The sequence below is a fragment of the Mytilus edulis genome, chromosome 2 (genome assembly GCF_963676685.1).
Source record: "Mytilus edulis chromosome 2, xbMytEdul2.2, whole genome shotgun sequence".
Classification (NCBI taxonomy): domain Eukaryota; kingdom Metazoa; phylum Mollusca; class Bivalvia; order Mytilida; family Mytilidae; genus Mytilus; species Mytilus edulis.
Genome location: NC_092345.1, coordinates 97699243 through 97717328, shown reverse-complemented (window position 1 = coordinate 97717328; position 18086 = coordinate 97699243). Strand labels below are relative to the sequence as shown.

The 18086-nt window shown below is 32.1% G+C and overlaps 1 protein-coding gene across 1 annotated transcript in view; it reads left to right on the top strand.

Annotated features, from left to right (window-relative positions):
• LOC139513596 (mucin-3B-like) overlaps positions 1 to 18086 on the top strand; it is a 204456-nt gene that overhangs the window by 38800 nt on the left and 147570 nt on the right. The window contains exons 33-53 of the mRNA XM_071302241.1: positions 334 to 469; positions 1011 to 1175; positions 1737 to 1999; positions 2749 to 2887; positions 3402 to 3566; positions 4808 to 5070; positions 5821 to 5956; positions 6498 to 6662; positions 7224 to 7486; positions 8236 to 8374; positions 8916 to 9080; positions 9642 to 9904; positions 10654 to 10792; positions 11334 to 11498; positions 12740 to 13002; positions 13753 to 13888; positions 14430 to 14594; positions 15156 to 15418; positions 16168 to 16306; positions 16848 to 17012; positions 17574 to 17836. Of these exons, the coding sequence (XP_071158342.1) occupies positions 334 to 469; positions 1011 to 1175; positions 1737 to 1999; positions 2749 to 2887; positions 3402 to 3566; positions 4808 to 5070; positions 5821 to 5956; positions 6498 to 6662; positions 7224 to 7486; positions 8236 to 8374; positions 8916 to 9080; positions 9642 to 9904; positions 10654 to 10792; positions 11334 to 11498; positions 12740 to 13002; positions 13753 to 13888; positions 14430 to 14594; positions 15156 to 15418; positions 16168 to 16306; positions 16848 to 17012; positions 17574 to 17836 (3960 nt within the window). The remainder of the gene's footprint in view (positions 1 to 333; positions 470 to 1010; positions 1176 to 1736; positions 2000 to 2748; positions 2888 to 3401; positions 3567 to 4807; positions 5071 to 5820; positions 5957 to 6497; positions 6663 to 7223; positions 7487 to 8235; positions 8375 to 8915; positions 9081 to 9641; positions 9905 to 10653; positions 10793 to 11333; positions 11499 to 12739; positions 13003 to 13752; positions 13889 to 14429; positions 14595 to 15155; positions 15419 to 16167; positions 16307 to 16847; positions 17013 to 17573; positions 17837 to 18086) is intronic.

The window sequence follows — 18086 nt, the reverse complement described above, 5'->3', positions numbered from 1 at the left end:
AAAATTTTGGCTTGTAACATCGACTAAAGGTAAAAATGATATAAAAACGATTTCATGTTTTTTTAACATAAATTTTAGACGATGAAGTCAATCAATTATGCACATGGTCAATAATTAGGAAAATTCAACAAACTTTGCAATCATCACAGAAACAATTATATGTTTTGCAATAAAAAGTTGCATTTAGCCTTAACTGGTCTGTCATAAATCAACACTTTATATGTTATTTCAACCATTTATGGGGCATGTACCAATAAATGACACTTGACTATTCAATATAGTATTCCATTAAAGGATCATTAATACATTTCATATGGCTATGTATTTCAATAGGTAAAACCAACTGGTGTAGCAGAAGTGGAATTTAAAAAACTTGTGTTGGCTGACGACATAAAATTGACGATCATACCAGTAACAACTAATGTTGCTCCGGTTTTAAAAAATATTGTCGTGGAGGGTTGTATTAAAGGTAACTACTGTTGTTGTGCTTTTTGTACAATAAAATTAACACAATTAAATTTGATAAACTGCTCTTGTAAACCCAATAAAATTATAACCAATATATACAAATGCATTCAACCTTATATTTTCCATATTTCATTCATTCATATGTATTGATGATAGATATTGATAAATTTAATCCTTAAATCCTTGATATTTTAACTATACCAATTTATCTATTGTGTTAATTTGTAATTATTTGTCAAAATGGATTGAAAATGTTGAGGTTGAAGCTGTTATGAAGAAGGCTACTGAAATAAAAAGAACTCGGTTGTTTCAAATTGATCAAATGTGATTTAACTTATATTACTAATAAAACAACTTCCATGTCATTTTGAAATATGACAGTGCCGGCAAATACCACATGTTCCCTTTTACATATATAATATTTCAGCTTCATTAGCGAAGGACAAATCGACAACTTTATTAATATATGAAATCAAATTTGTTTTTAGTTATATATGCATGTGTTAAAATATATGTACTAAGCCTGTGATTTTTTTCTGTAGCTGTGACCACAGGACAACCGGCCACAACACCTACATCGTCTCCTGTGTTTACCTCTGTGACACCCTCTACAGCGTCAGCCCCAACTACTGGCACTCAAGCTGGAGCCACAGGAACAAGTCCACCTTTGATTCCAACAACCACAGGACCCGCTTCTACAACTACAGGTATATTATTAGTCAGAAAATCTGAAACTAATTATCAACAAAACAATTTCCTGACGTTATTTGTACAGTTTCAAGTTTAAAAGTTCGCTCAAATCTCTTTATTAATATTGTCCTGGTACATCTTTTTCGTTTTGTGAAACAGCGTTAGATATATTGGATGAAATTTTAAAAGTTGTTTCACATGACAAATATTTTGTTTTCCTCGCTCTTTAAGCCCTAAACATCGTCGGTTTATTTTGGTGTAAATTCTGGTAGCGCTTTCATAAGGAATATATATTTCCCATTTACTTCAATGTTCCACATCTTCTCAATTGGACAAATATTCAGGGTCTCGACATTCCAATACGACTAGTGGTCTGTCAAACATTTCGTTTGCTAACAGGTCAAACTTTTGAACGAAAAGCCCTTATGATATTGCAGGAAGTTCGATAAAGATTACAAGATGATCACTATCTTGCTGTTGTCAATAAATGAATATGTCAATATTAATAGTAACTAACCGTCATCCATCATATAAATTCCTAATATTCGGATTTATACTAATGCTATGTGGTTTTTTAGGGTTGGAAATTTGTCCGGATGATTCGACAAAGGGCCCAATAACTTTGGATAGTGTGACTTCACCAACGTCTCCAGATGGTACTGAAAACGCTTTGAAACCTACAGGGTGGAAACCGTCACCTGGTGGCGATAATCCTGTTTTAGAATTAAAACCAACTGACACTACTCCGATAATGAATATTGCTGTTGAAACAGAACTTGTTGACAGTGTTGTTTTCAAACTTTATAAAGACGGCGTTTTAGTTGAGGAGAAGACTGTTAAGGTATGAACATAAATAATTATCATCTTATGGTAATATCAATGAAACAATGAAAAAGAAGACAACTTCAATTCATTATCTAAACAGAGCACGAAAGCAGTTCTGATATTCTAATACAACCAAATAATGTTGAAAAATTACGTTACATCATACTCTGGTGTCGTTGGTTATGCCATTAGGCTTCTTAGTGTAAGACCATATACATAAGTGTTTGAATTTTGTGTATGGACTTTGTAAATAACTAGCGCTGTATTTTCATCGTATTAATGGTTCAATATTAAATCAAATTTAACTGGAAAAAAGTTACCTTCTAAATGATGTTGTTTTCTTGCATTCTTTGTTCATACGTTGTTTACAATCAGAAGTAAAACATTCATAAACAGAATTTACGAAATTTGTAGTAAAAGAAGGATTATTGTAAAATTTTGGCTTGTAACATCGACTAAAGGTAAAACTGATATAAAAACGATTTCATGTTTTTTTAACATAAATTTTAGACGATGAAGTCAATCAATTATGCACATGGTCAATAATTAGGAAAATTTAACAAACTTTCCAATCATCACAGAAACAATTGTATGTTTTGCAATAAAAAGTTGCATTTAGCCTTAACTGGTCTGTCATAAATCAACACTATATATGTTATTTCAACCATTTATGGGGCATGTACCAATAAATGACACTTGACTATTCAATATAGTATTCCATTAAAGGATCATTAATACATTTCATATGGCTATGTATTTCAATAGGTAAAACCAACTGGTGTAGCAGAAGTGGAATTTAAAAAACCTGTGTTGGCTGACGACATAAAATTGACGATCATACCAGTAACAACTCCTAATGTTGCTCCGGTTTTAAAAAATATTGTCGTGGAGGGTTGTATTAAAGGTAACTACTGTTGTTGTGCTTTTTTGATAAACTGCTCTTGTAAACCCAATAAAATTATAACCAATATATACAAATGCATTCAACCTTATATTTTCCATATTTCATTCATTCATATGTATTGATGATAGATATTGATAAATTTAATCCTTAAATCCTTGATATTTTAACTATACCAATTTATCTATTGTGTTAATTTGTAATTATTTGTCAAAATGGATTGAAAATGTTGAGGTTGAAGCTGTTATGAAGAAGGCTACTGAAATAAAAAGAACTCGGTTGTTTCAAATTGATCAAATGTGATTTAACTTATATTACTAATAAAACAACTTCCATGTCATTTGGAATTTTGACAGTGCAGGAATATAGCACATGTTCCCTTTTACATATATAATATTTCAGCTTCATTAGTGGAGGACAAATCGACATCTTTATTAACAGATGAAATCGAAATTGTTTTTTATTTATATATGCATGTGTTAAAATATATGTACTAAGCCTGTGTTGTTTTCTGTAGCTGTGACCACAGGACAACCGGCCACAACACCTACATCGTCTCCTGTGTTTACCTCTGGAACATCTTCTACAGCGTCAGCCCCAACTACTGGCACTCAAGCTGGAGCCCCGGGAACAAGTCCACCTTTGATTCCAACAACCACAGGACCCGCTTCTACAACTACAGGTATATCAATTGTCAGAAAATCTGAAATTAATGATTAACACTAAAAATTTAAAAGTTGTTTCACATGACGAATATTTTCTTTCCCCCGCTCTTATAGCCTCAAACATCGTCGTTTTTTGTGGGGTGTAAATACCATTACATAAACAGCTCGTTAATTGAACAAGTGATTAACAAATCACTTGGAAACTCAACAGATACCCCACGACAGGTACAAATGAGGACATCCTGTATAATTATAGGTTTCTTATATGTTCAATTCAGTTTCAACAAAAGATAAACAAAACTAGATGTTTAATTCATTGTATTGAATACTTAAATTGCCTGAGGTTCTAACAATCAACGTTATATAACTTGGTCTCTCAAACAGATCTTCATGTAACCTCTTTTCAAATTACTAGTATCAGCATCAATTTATTCAGCAATATTAGCAGGGCTTCCAACTTATTGTGAAACTACCTATTCTAGAATCTAATGAATAAAATGCAAATAGTAAAAAAATCAACATTCCGTGAGGGTACATTCAAGTTGAGACTAGTTCTTCAAGCAATAGTATCAAAGTATTTGACTTTTCTATTATTAACAGTTGTATCTCCCATATCGAACTAACAGACATATTGAATGAGATGGTCCTGCTTTGTTTCTTAAGAAAGAAAGGCCATAATTGTTAATTCAAATGTCTTGACTTAAGGAGGGGATCGTACTGTATACCAACGAATTACCCTAATAGAAACAATACATTCTCTGAAAAAGGTATTATCGAGATGCTTGATTTTTGAATTGACAAGTAATTATAGTCAATTCCTCAAATATAGTTTAGATATCTCGTTTCTAGATATTGAAAAAATGTAAACTATGTTAGGCTAATTTTACAAGTTTGATTTCTTTTTTTAAACTGGTCGATTGATTGATTGAATAGAAATGTAACCTTTTTCCATGGTACCATACTAAGATAAAATCGTGGAATACAAATATCGACCGAAAGGAAAATTAAAGTAGTATCTTGTCCATCAATTAACTTGTTTGGGTTAAACTTTTGACATCACTCATCCTCTCAATCGGACAAATGTTAAGGTTCTCAACATTCCAATACCACTATTTTCTTTCACATGTTTTGTTTGCTAACAGGTCAAACTTTTGAACGAAAAGCCCTCCTAATCTTGCAGGGAGAATGGTAACTATCAGCCATTCATCATATGTATTTCTTGTATTTCTATTTATGCTATTGCTATTTGAACTTGTAGGTTTTGAAACTTGTCCTGATGATTCGCCAAAGGGCTCATTAACTTTGGATAGTGTGACTTCAACAACGACCCCAGATGGTGCTGAAAACGCTTTGAAACCTAAAGGGTGGAAACCGTCACCTGGTGACACAAGTCCTGTTTTAGAGTTAAAACCAACTGACACTACTCCGATAATGAATATTGCTGTTGAAACAGAACTTGTTGACAGTGTTGTTTTCAAACTTTATAAAGACGGCGTTTTAGTTGAGGAGAAGACTGTTAAGGTATGAACATAAATAATTATCATCTTATGGTAATATCAATGAAACAATGAAAAAGAAGACAACTCCAATTCATTATCTAAACAGAGCACGAAAAGCAGTTCTGATATTCTAGTACAACCAAATAATGTTGAAAAATTACGTTACATCATACTCTGGTGTCGTTGGTTAGGCCATTAGGTTTCTTAGTGTAAGACCATATACATAAGTGTTTGAATTTTGTGTATGGACTTTGTAAATAACTAGCGCTGTATTTGCATCGTATTAATGGTTCAATATTAAATCAAATTTAACTGGAAAAAAGTTACCTTCTAAATGATGTTGTTTTCTTGCATTCTTTGTTCATACGTTGTTTACAATCAGAAGTAAAACATTCATAAACAGAATTTACGAAATTTGTAGTAAAAGAAGGATTATTGTAAAATTTTGGCTTGTAACATCGACTAAAGGTAAAAATGATATAAAAACGATTTCATGTTTTTTTAACATAAATTTTAGACGATGAAGTCAATCAATTATGCACATGGTCAATAATTAGGAAAATTCAACAAACTTTGCAATCATCACAGAAACAATTATATGTTTTGCAATAAAAAGTTGCATTTAGCCTTAACTGGTCTGTCATAAATCAACACTATATATGTTATTTCAACCATTTATGGGGCATGTACCAATAAATGACACTTGACTATTCAATATAGTATTCCATTAAAGGATCATTAATACATTTCATATGGCTATGTATTTCAATAGGTAAAACCAACTGGTGTAGCAGAAGTGGAATTTAAAAAACTTGTGTTGGCTGACGACATAAAATTGACGATCATACCAGTAACAACTAATGTTGCTCCGGTTTTAAAAAATATTGTCGTGGAGGGTTGTATTAAAGGTAACTACTGTTGTTGTGCTTTTTGTACAATAAAATTAACACAATTAAATTTGATAAACTGCTCTTGTAAACCCAATAAAATTATAACCAATATATACAAATGCATTCAACCTTATATTTTCCATATTTCATTCATTCATATGTATTGATGATAGATATTGATAAATTTAATCCTTAAATCCTTGATATTTTAACTATACCAATTTATCTATTGTGTTAATTTGTAATTATTTGTCAAAATGGATTGAAAATGTTGAGGTTGAAGCTGTTATGAAGAAGGCTACTGAAATAAAAAGAACTCGGTTGTTTCAAATTGATCAAATGTGATTTAACTTATATTACTAATAAAACAACTTCCATGTCATTTTGAAATATGACAGTGCCGGCAAATACCACATGTTCCCTTTTACATATATAATATTTCAGCTTCATTAGCGAAGGACAAATCGACAACTTTATTAATATATGAAATCAAATTTGTTTTTAGTTATATATGCATGTGTTAAAATATATGTACTATGCCTGTGATTTTTTTCTGTAGCTGTGACCACAGGACAACCGGCCACAACACCTACATCGTCTCCTGTGTTTACCTCTGTGACACCCTCTACAGCGTCAGCCCCAACTACTGGCACTCAAGCTGGAGCCACAGGAACAAGTCCACCTTTGATTCCAACAACCACAGGACCCGCTTCTACAACTACAGGTATATTATTAGTCAGAAAATCTGAAACTAATTATCAACAAAACAATTTCCTGACGTTATTTGTACAGTTTCAAGTTTAAAAGTTCGCTCAAATCTCTTTATTAATATTGTCCTGGTACATCTTTTTCGTTTTGTGAAACAGCGTTAGATATATTGGATGAAATTTTAAAAGTTGTTTCACATGACAAATATTTTGTTTTCCTCGCTCTTTAAGCCCTAAACATCGTCGGTTTATTTTGGTGTAAATTCTGGTAGCGCTTTCATAAGGAATATATATTTCCCATTTACTTCAATGTTCCACATCTTCTCAATTGGACAAATATTCAGGGTCTCGACATTCCAATACGACTAGTGGTCTGTCAAACATTTCGTTTGCTAACAGGTCAAACTTTTGAACGAAAAGCCCTTATGATATTGCAGGAAGTTCGATAAAGATTACAAGATGATCACTATCTTGCTGTTGTCAATAAATGAATATGTCAATATTAATAGTAACTAACAGTCATCCATCATATAAATTCCTAATATTCGGATTTATACTAATGCTATGTGGTTTTTTAGGGTTGGAAATTTGTCCGGATGATTCGACAAAGGGCCCAATAACTTTGGATAGTGTGACTTCACCAACGTCTCCAGATGGTACTGAAAACGCTTTGAAACCTACAGGGTGGAAACCGTCACCTGGTGGCGATAATCCTGTTTTAGAATTAAAACCAACTGACACTACTCCGATAATGAATATTGCTGTTGAAACAGAACTTGTTGACAGTGTTGTTTTCAAACTTTATAAAGACGGCGTTTTAGTTGAGGAGAAGACTGTTAAGGTATGAACATAAATAATTATCATCTTATGGTAATATCAATGAAACAATGAAAAAGAAGACTACTTCAATTCATTATCTAAACAGAGTACGAAAGCAGTTCTGATATTCTAGTACAACCAAATAATGTTGAAAAAATACGTTACATCATACTCTGGTGTCGTTGGTTAGGCCATTAGGCTTCTTAGTGTAAGACCATATACATAAGTGTTTGAATTTTGTGTATGGACTTTGTAAATAACTAGCGCTGTATTTTCATCGTATTAATGGTTCAATATTAAATCAAATTTAACTGGAAAAAAGTTACCTTCTAAATGATGTTGTTTTCTTGCATTCTTTGTTCATACGTTGTTTACAATCAGAAGTAAAACATTCATAAACAGAATTTACGAAATTTGTAGTAAAAGAAGGATTATTGTAAAATTTTGGCTTGTAACATCGACTAAAGGTAAAACTGATATAAAAACGATTTCATGTTTTTTTAACATAAATTTTAGACGATGAAGTCAATCAATTATGCACATGGTCAATAATTAGGAAAATTTAACAAACTTTCCAATCATCACAGAAACAATTGTATGTTTTGCAATAAAAAGTTGCATTTAGCCTTAACTGGTCTGTCATAAATCAACACTATATATGTTATTTCAACCATTTATGGGGCATGTACCAATAAATGACACTTGACTATTCAATATAGTATTCCATTAAAGGATCATTAATACATTTCATATGGCTATGTATTTCAATAGGTAAAACCAACTGGTGTAGCAGAAGTGGAATTTAAAAAACCTGTGTTGGCTGACGACATAAAATTGACGATCATACCAGTAACAACTCCTAATGTTGCTCCGGTTTTAAAAAATATTGTCGTGGAGGGTTGTATTAAAGGTAACTACTGTTGTTGTGCTTTTTGTACAATAAAATTAACACAATTAAATTTGATAAACTGCTCTTGTAAACCCAATAAAATTATAACCAATATATACAAATGCATTCAACCTTATATTTTCCATATTTCATTCATTCATATGTATTGATGATAGATATTGATAAATTTAATCCTTAAATCCTTGATATTTTAACTATACCAATTTATCTATTGTGTTAATTTGTAATTATTTGTCAAAATGGATTGAAAATGTTGAGGTTGAAGCTGTTATGAAGAAGGCTACTGAAATAAAAAGAACTCGGTTGTTTCAAATTGATCAAATGTGATTTAACTTATATTACTAATAAAACAACTTCCATGTCATTTTGAAATATGACAGTGCCGGCAAATACCACATGTTCCCTTTTACATATATAATATTTCAGCTTCATTAGCGAAGGACAAATCGACAACTTTATTAATAGATGAAATCAAATTTGTTTTTAGTTATATATGCATGTGTTAAAATATATGTACTAAGCCTGTGATTTTTTTCTGTAGCTGTGACCACAGGACAACCGGCCACAACACCTACATCGTCTCCTGTGTTTACCTCTGTGACACCCTCTACAGCGTCAGCCCCAACTACTGGCACTCAAGCTGGAGCCACAGGAACAAGTCCACCTTTGATTCCAACAACCACAGGACCCGCTTCTACAACTACAGGTATATTATTAGTCAGAAAATCTGAAACTAATTATCAACAAAACAATTTCCTGACGTTATTTGTACAGTTTCAAGTTTAAAAGTTCGCTCAAATCTCTTTATTAATATTGTCCTGGTACATCTTTTTCGTTTTGTGAAACAGCGTTAGATATATTGGATGAAATTTTAAAAGTTGTTTCACATGACAAATATTTTGTTTTCCTCGCTCTTTAAGCCCTAAACATCGTCGGTTTATTTTGGTGTAAATTCTGGTAGCGCTTTCATAAGGAATATATATTTCCCATTTACTTCAATGTTCCACATCTTCTCAATTGGACAAATATTCAGGGTCTCGACATTCCAATACGACTAGTGGTCTGTCAAACATTTCGTTTGCTAACAGGTCAAACTTTTGAACGAAAAGCCCTTATGATATTGCAGGAAGTTCGATAAAGATTACAAGATGATCACTATCTTGCTGTTGTCAATAAATGAATATGTCAATATTAATAGTAACTAACAGTCATCCATCATATAAATTCCTAATATTCGGATTTATACTAATGCTATGTGGTTTTTTAGGGTTGGAAATTTGTCCGGATGATTCGACAAAGGGCCCAATAACTTTGGATAGTGTGACTTCACCAACGTCTCCAGATGGTACTGAAAACGCTTTGAAACCTACAGGGTGGAAACCGTCACCTGGTGGCGATAATCCTGTTTTAGAATTAAAACCAACTGACACTACTCCGATAATGAATATTGCTGTTGAAACAGAACTTGTTGACAGTGTTGTTTTCAAACTTTATAAAGACGGCGTTTTAGTTGAGGAGAAGACTGTTAAGGTATGAACATAAATAATTATCATCTTATGGTAATATCAATGAAACAATGAAAAAGAAGACAACTTCAATTCATTATCTAAACAGAGCACGAAAGCAGTTCTGATATTCTAGTACAACCAAATAATGTTGAAAAATTACGTTACATCATACTCTGGTGTCGTTGGTTATGCCATTAGGCTTCTTAGTGTAAGACCATATACATAAGTGTTTGAATTTTGTGTATGGACTTTGTAAATAACTAGCGCTGTATTTTCATCGTATTAATGGTTCAATATTAAATCAAATTTAACTGGAAAAAAGTTACCTTCTAAATGATGTTGTTTTCTTGCATTCTTTGTTCATACGTTGTTTACAATCAGAAGTAAAACATTCATAAACAGAATTTACGAAATTTGTAGTAAAAGAAGGATTATTGTAAAATTTTGGCTTGTAACATCGACTAAAGGTAAAACTGATATAAAAACGATTTCATGTTTTTTTAACATAAATTTTAGACGATGAAGTCAATCAATTATGCACATGGTCAATAATTAGGAAAATTCAACAAACTTTCCAATCATCACAGAAACAATTGTATGTTTTGCAATAAAAAGTTGCATTTAGCCTTAACTGGTCTGTCATAAATCAACACTATATATGTTATTTCAACCATTTATGGGGCATGTACCAATAAATGACACTTGACTATTCAATATAGTATTCCATTAAAGGATCATTAATACATTTCATATGGCTATGTATTTCAATAGGTAAAACCAACTGGTGTAGCAGAAGTGGAATTTAAAAAACCTGTGTTGGCTGACGACATAAAATTGACGATCATACCAGTAACAACTCCTAATGTTGCTCCGGTTTTAAAAAATATTGTCGTGGAGGGTTGTATTAAAGGTAACTACTGTTGTTGTGCTTTTTGTACAATAAAATTAACACAATTAAATTTGATAAACTGCTCTTGTAAACCCAATAAAATTATAACCAATATATACAAATGCATTCAACCTTATATTTTCCATATTTCATTCATTCATATGTATTGATGATAGATATTGATAAATTTAATCCTTAAATCCTTGATATTTTAACTATACCAATTTATCTATTGTGTTAATTTGTAATTATTTGTCAAAATGGATTGAAAATGTTGAGGTTGAAGCTGTTATGAAGAAGGCTACTGAAATAAAAAGAACTCGGTTGTTTCAAATTGATCAAATGTGATTTAACTTATATTACTAATAAAACAACTTCCATGTCATTTGGAATTTTGACAGTGCAGGAATATAGCACATGTTCCCTTTTACATATATAATATTTCAGCTTCATTCGTGGAGGACAAATCGACATCTTTATTAACAGATGAAATCGAAATTGTTTTTTATTTATATATGCATGTGTTAAAATATATGTACTAAGCCTGTGTTGTTTTCTGTAGCTGTGACCACAGGACAACCGGCCACAACACCTACATCGTCTCCTGTGTTTACCTCTGGAACATCTTCTACAGCGTCAGCCCCAACTACTGGCACTCAAGCTGGAGCCCCGGGAACAAGTCCACCTTTGATTCCAACAACCACAGGACCCGCTTCTACAACTACAGGTATATCAATTGTCAGAAAATCTGAAATTAATGATTAACACTAAAAATTTAAAAGTTGTTTCACATGACGAATATTTTCTTTCCCCCGCTCTTATAGCCTCAAACATCGTCGTTTTTTGTGGGGTGTAAATACCATTACATAAACAGCTCGTTAATTGAACAAGTGATTAACAAATCACTTGGAAACTCAACAGATACCCCACGACAGGTACAAATGAGGACATCCTGTATAATTATAGGTTTCTTATATGTTCAATTCAGTTTCAACAAAAGATAAACAAAACTAGATGTTTAATTCATTGTATTGAATACTTAAATTGCATGAGGTTCTAACAATCAACGTTATATAACTTGGTCTCTCAAACAGATCTTCATGTAACCTCTTTTCATATTACTAGTATCAGCATCAATTTATTCAGCAATATTAGCAGGGCTTCCAACTTATTGTGAAACTACCTATTCTAGAATCTAATGAATAAAATGCAAATAGTAAAAAAATCAACATTCCGTGAGGGTACATTCAAGTTGAGACTAGTTCTTCAAGCAATAGTATCAAAGTATTTGACTTTTCTATTATTAACAGTTGTATCTCCCATATCGAACTAACAGACATATTGAATGAGATGGTCCTGCTTTGTTTCTTAAGAAAGAAAGGCCATAATTGTTAATTCAAATGTCTTGACTTAAGGAGGGGATCGTACTGTGTACCAACGAATTACCCTAATAGAAACAATACATTCTCTGAAAAAGGTATTATCGAGATGCTTGATTTTTGAATTGACAAGTAATTATAGTCAATTCCTCAAATATAGTTTAGATATCTCGTTTCTAGATATTGAAAAAATGTAAACTATGTTAGGCTAATTTTACAAGTTTGATTTCTTTTTTTAAACTGGTCGATTGATTGATTGAATAGAAATGTAACCTTTTTCCATGGTACCATACTAAGATAAAATCGTGGAATACAAATATCGACCGAAAGGAAAATTAAAGTAGTATCTTGTCCATCAATTAACTTGTTTGGGTTAAACTTTTGACATCACTCATCCTCTCAATCGGACAAATGTTAAGGTTCTCAACATTCCAATACCACTATTTTCTTTCACATGTTTTGTTTGCTAACAGGTCAAACTTTTGAACGAAAAGCCCTCCTAATCTTGCAGGGAGAATGGTAACTATCAGCCATTCATAATATGTATTTCTTGTATTTCTATTTATGCTATTGCTATTTGAACTTGTAGGTTTTGAAACTTGTCCTGATGATTCGACAAAGGGCCCAATAACTTTGGATAGTGTGACTTCAACAACGACCCCAGATGGTGCTGAAAACGCTTTGAAACCTAAAGGGTGGAAACCGTCACCTGGTGACACAAGTCCTGTTTTAGAGTTAAAACCAACTGACACTACTCCGATAATGAATATTGCTGTTGAAACAGAACTTGTTGACAGTGTTGTTTTCAAACTTTATAAAGACGGCGTTTTAGTTGAGGAGAAGACTGTTAAGGTATGAACATAAATAATTATCATCTTATGGTAATATCAATGAAACAATGAAAAAGAAGACAACTCCAATTCATTATCTAAACAGAGCACGAAAAGCAGTTCTGATATTCTAGTACAACCAAATAATGTTGAAAAATTACGTTACATCATACTCTGGTGTCGTTGGTTAGGCCATTAGGTTTCTTAGTGTAAGACCATATACATAAGTGTTTGAATTTTGTGTATGGACTTTGTAAATAACTAGCGCTGTATTTGCATCGTATTAATGGTTCAATATTAAATCAAATTTAACTGGAAAAAAGTTACCTTCTAAATGATGTTGTTTTCTTGCATTCTTTGTTCATACGTTGTTTACAATCAGAAGTAAAACATTCATAAACAGAATTTACGAAATTTGTAGTAAAAGAAGGATTATTGTAAAATTTTGGCTTGTAACATCGACTAAAGGTAAAAATGATATAAAAACGATTTCATGTTTTTTTAACATAAATTTTAGACGATGAAGTCAATCAATTATGCACATGGTCAATAATTAGGAAAATTCAACAAACTTTCCAATCATCACAGAAACAATTATATGTTTTGCAATAAAAAGTTGCATTTAGCCTTAACTGGTCTGTCATAAATCAACACTATATATGTTATTTCAACCATTTATGGGGCATGTACCAATAAATGACACTTGACTATTCAATATAGTATTCCATTAAAGGATCATTAATACATTTCATATGGCTATGTATTTCAATAGGTAAAACCAACTGGTGTAGCAGAAGTGGAATTTAAAAAACTTGTGTTGGCTGACGACATAAAATTGACGATCATACCAGTAACAACTAATGTTGCTCCGGTTTTAAAAAATATTGTCGTGGAGGGTTGTATTAAAGGTAACTACTGTTGTTGTGCTTTTTGTACAATAAAATTAACACAATTAAATTTGATAAACTGCTCTTGTAAACCCAATAAAATTATAACCAATATATACAAATGCATTCAACCTTATATTTTCCATATTTCATTCATTCATATGTATTGATGATAGATATTGATAAATTTAATCCTTAAATCCTTGATATTTTAACTATACCAATTTATCTATTGTGTTAATTTGTAATTATTTGTCAAAATGGATTGAAAATGTTGAGGTTGAAGCTGTTATGAAGAAGGCTACTGAAATAAAAAGAACTCGGTTGTTTCAAATTGATCAAATGTGATTTAACTTATATTACTAATAAAACAACTTCCATGTCATTTTGAAATATGACAGTGCCGGCAAATACCACATGTTCCCTTTTACATATATAATATTTCAGCTTCATTAGCGAAGGACAAATCGACAACTTTATTAATATATGAAATCAAATTTGTTTTTAGTTATATATGCATGTGTTAAAGTATATGTACTAAGCCTGTGATTTTTTTCTGTAGCTGTGACCACAGGACAACCGGCCACAACACCTACATCGTCTCCTGTGTTTACCTCTGTGACACCCTCTACAGCGTCAGCCCCAACTACTGGCACTCAAGCTGGAGCCACAGGAACAAGTCCACCTTTGATTCCAACAACCACAGGACCCACTTCTACAACTACAGGTATATTATTAGTCAGAAAATCTGAAACTAATTATCAACAAAACAATTTCCTGACGTTATTTGTACAGTTTCAAGTTTAAAAGTTCGCTCAAATCTCTTTATTAATATTGTCCTGGTACATCTTTTTCGTTTTGTGAAACAGCGTTAGATATATTGGATGAAATTTTAAAAGTTGTTTCACATGACAAATATTTTGTTTTCCTCGCTCTTTAAGCCCTAAACATCGTCGGTTTATTTTGGTGTAAATTCTGGTAGCGCTTTCATAAGGAATATATATTTCCCATTTACTTCAATGTTCCACATCTTCTCAATTGGACAAATATTCAGGGTCTCGACATTCCAATACGACTAGTGGTCTGTCAAACATTTCGTTTGCTAACAGGTCAAACTTTTGAACGAAAAGCCCTTATGATATTGCAGGAAGTTCGATAAAGATTACAAGATGATCACTATCTTGCTGTTGTCAATAAATGAATATGTCAATATTAATAGTAACTAACAGTCATCCATCATATAAATTCCTAATATTCGGATTTATACTAATGCTATGTGGTTTTTTAGGGTTGGAAATTTGTCCGGATGATTCGACAAAGGGCCCAATAACTTTGGATAGTGTGACTTCACCAACGTCTCCAGATGGTACTGAAAACGCTTTGAAACCTACAGGGTGGAAACCGTCACCTGGTGGCGATAATCCTGTTTTAGAATTAAAACCAACTGACACTACTCCGATAATGAATATTGCTGTTGAAACAGAACTTGTTGACAGTGTTGTTTTCAAACTTTATAAAGACGGCGTTTTAGTTGAGGAGAAGACTGTTAAGGTATGAACATAAATAATTATCATCTTATGGTAATATCAATGAAACAATGAAAAAGAAGACAACTTCAATTCATTATCTAAACAGAGCACGAAAGCAGTTCTGATATTCTAATACAACCAAATAATGTTGAAAAATTACGTTACATCATACTCTGGTGTCGTTGGTTAGGCCATTAGGCTTCTTAGTGTAAGACCATATACATAAGTGTTTGAATTTTGTGTATGGACTTTGTAAATAACTAGCGCTGTATTTTCATCGTATTAATGGTTCAATATTAAATCAAATTTAACTGGAAAAAATTTACCTTCTAAATGATGTTGTTTTCTTGCATTCTTTGTTCATACGTTGTTTACAATCAGAAGTAAAACATTCATAAACAGAATTTACGAAATTTGTAGTAAAAGAAGGATTATTGTAAAATTTTGGCTTGTAACATCGACTAAAGGTAAAACTGATATAAAAACGATTTCATGTTTTTTTAACATAATTTTTAGACGATGAAGTCAATCAATTATGCACATGGTCAATAATTAGGAAAATTTAACAAACTTTCCAATCATCACAGAAACAATTGTATGTTTTGCAATAAAAAGTTGCATTTAGCCTTAACTGGTCTGTCATAAATCAACACTATATATGTTATTTCAACCATTTATGGGGCATGTACCAATAAATGACACTTGACTATTCAATATAGTATTCCATTAAAGGATCATTAATACATTTCATATGGCTATGTATTTCAATAGGTAAAACCAACTGGTGTAGCAGAAGTGGAATTTAAAAAACCTGTGTTGGCTGACGACATAAAATTGACGATCATACCAGTAACAACTCCTAATGTTGCTCCGGTTTTAAAAAATATTGTCGTGGAGGGTTGTATTAAAGGTAACTACTGTTGTTGTGCTTTTTGTACAATAAAATTAACACAATTAAATTTGATAAACTGCTCTTGTAAACCCAATAAAATTATAACCAATATATACAAATGCATTCAACCTTATATTTTCCATATTTCATTCATTCATATGTATTGATGATAGATATTGATAAATTTAATCCTTAAATCCTTGATATTTTAACTATACCAATTTATCTATTGTGTTAATTTGTAATTATTTGTCAAAATGGATTGAAAATGTTGAGGTTGAAGCTGTTATGAAGAAGGCTACTGAAATAAAAAGAACTCGGTTGTTTCAAATTGATCAAATGTGATTTAACTTATATTACTAATAAAACAACTTCCATGTCATTTTGAAATATGACAGTGCCGGCAAATACCACATGTTCCCTTTTACATATATAATATTTCAGCTTCATTAGCGAAGGACAAATCGACAACTTTATTAATATATGAAATCAAATTTGTTTTTAGTTATATATGCATGTGTTAAAGTATATGTACTAAGCCTGTGATTTTTTTCTGTAGCTGTGACCACAGGACAACCGGCCACAACACCTACATCGTCTCCTGTGTTTACCTCTGTGACACCCTCTACAGCGTCAGCCCCAACTACTGGCACTCAAGCTGGAGCCACAGGAACAAGTCCACCTTTGATTCCAACAACCACAGGACCCGCTTCTACAACTACAGGTATATTATTAGTCAGAAAATCTGAAACTAATTATCAACAAAACAATTTCCTGACGTTATTTGTACAGTTTCAAGTTTAAAAGTTCGCTCAAATCTCTTTATTAATATTGTCCTGGTACATCTTTTTCGTTTTGTGAAACAGCGTTAGATATATTGGATGAAATTTTAAAAGTTGTTTCACATGACAAATATTTTGTTTTCCTCGCTCTTTAAGCCCTAAACATCGTCGGTTTATTTTGGTGTAAATTCTGGTAGCGCTTTCATAAGGAATATATATTTCCCATTTACTTCAATGTTCCACATCTTCTCAATTGGACAAATATTCAGGGTCTCGACATTCCAATACGACTAGTGGTCTGTCAAACATTTCGTTTGCTAACAGGTCAAACTTTTGAACGAAAAGCCCTTATGATATTGCAGGAAGTTCGATAAAGATTACAAGATGATCACTATCTTGCTGTTGTCAATAAATGAATATGTCAATATTAATAGTAACTAACAGTCATCCATCATATAAATTCCTAATATTCGGATTTATACTAATGCTATGTGGTTTTTTAGGGTTGGAAATTTGTCCGGATGATTCGACAAAGGGCCCAATAACTTTGGATAGTGTGACTTCACCAACGTCTCCAGATGGTACTGAAAACGCTTTGAAACCTACAGGGTGGAAACCGTCACCTGGTGGCGATAATCCTGTTTTAGAATTAAAACCAACTGACACTACTCCGATAATGAATATTGCTGTTGAAACAGAACTTGTTGACAGTGTTGTTTTCAAACTTTATAAAGACGGCGTTTTAGTTGAGGAGAAGACTGTTAAGGTATGAACATAAATAATTATCATCTTATGGTAATATCAATGAAACAATGAAAAAGAAGACAACTTCAATTCATTATCTAAACAGAGCACGAAAGCAGTTCTGATATTCTAATACAACCAAATAATGTTGAAAAATTACGTTACATCATACTCTGGTGTCGTTGGTTAGGCCATTAGGCTTCTTAGTGTAAGACCATATACATAAGTGTTTGAATTTTGTGTATGGACTTTGTAAATAACTAGCGCTGTAT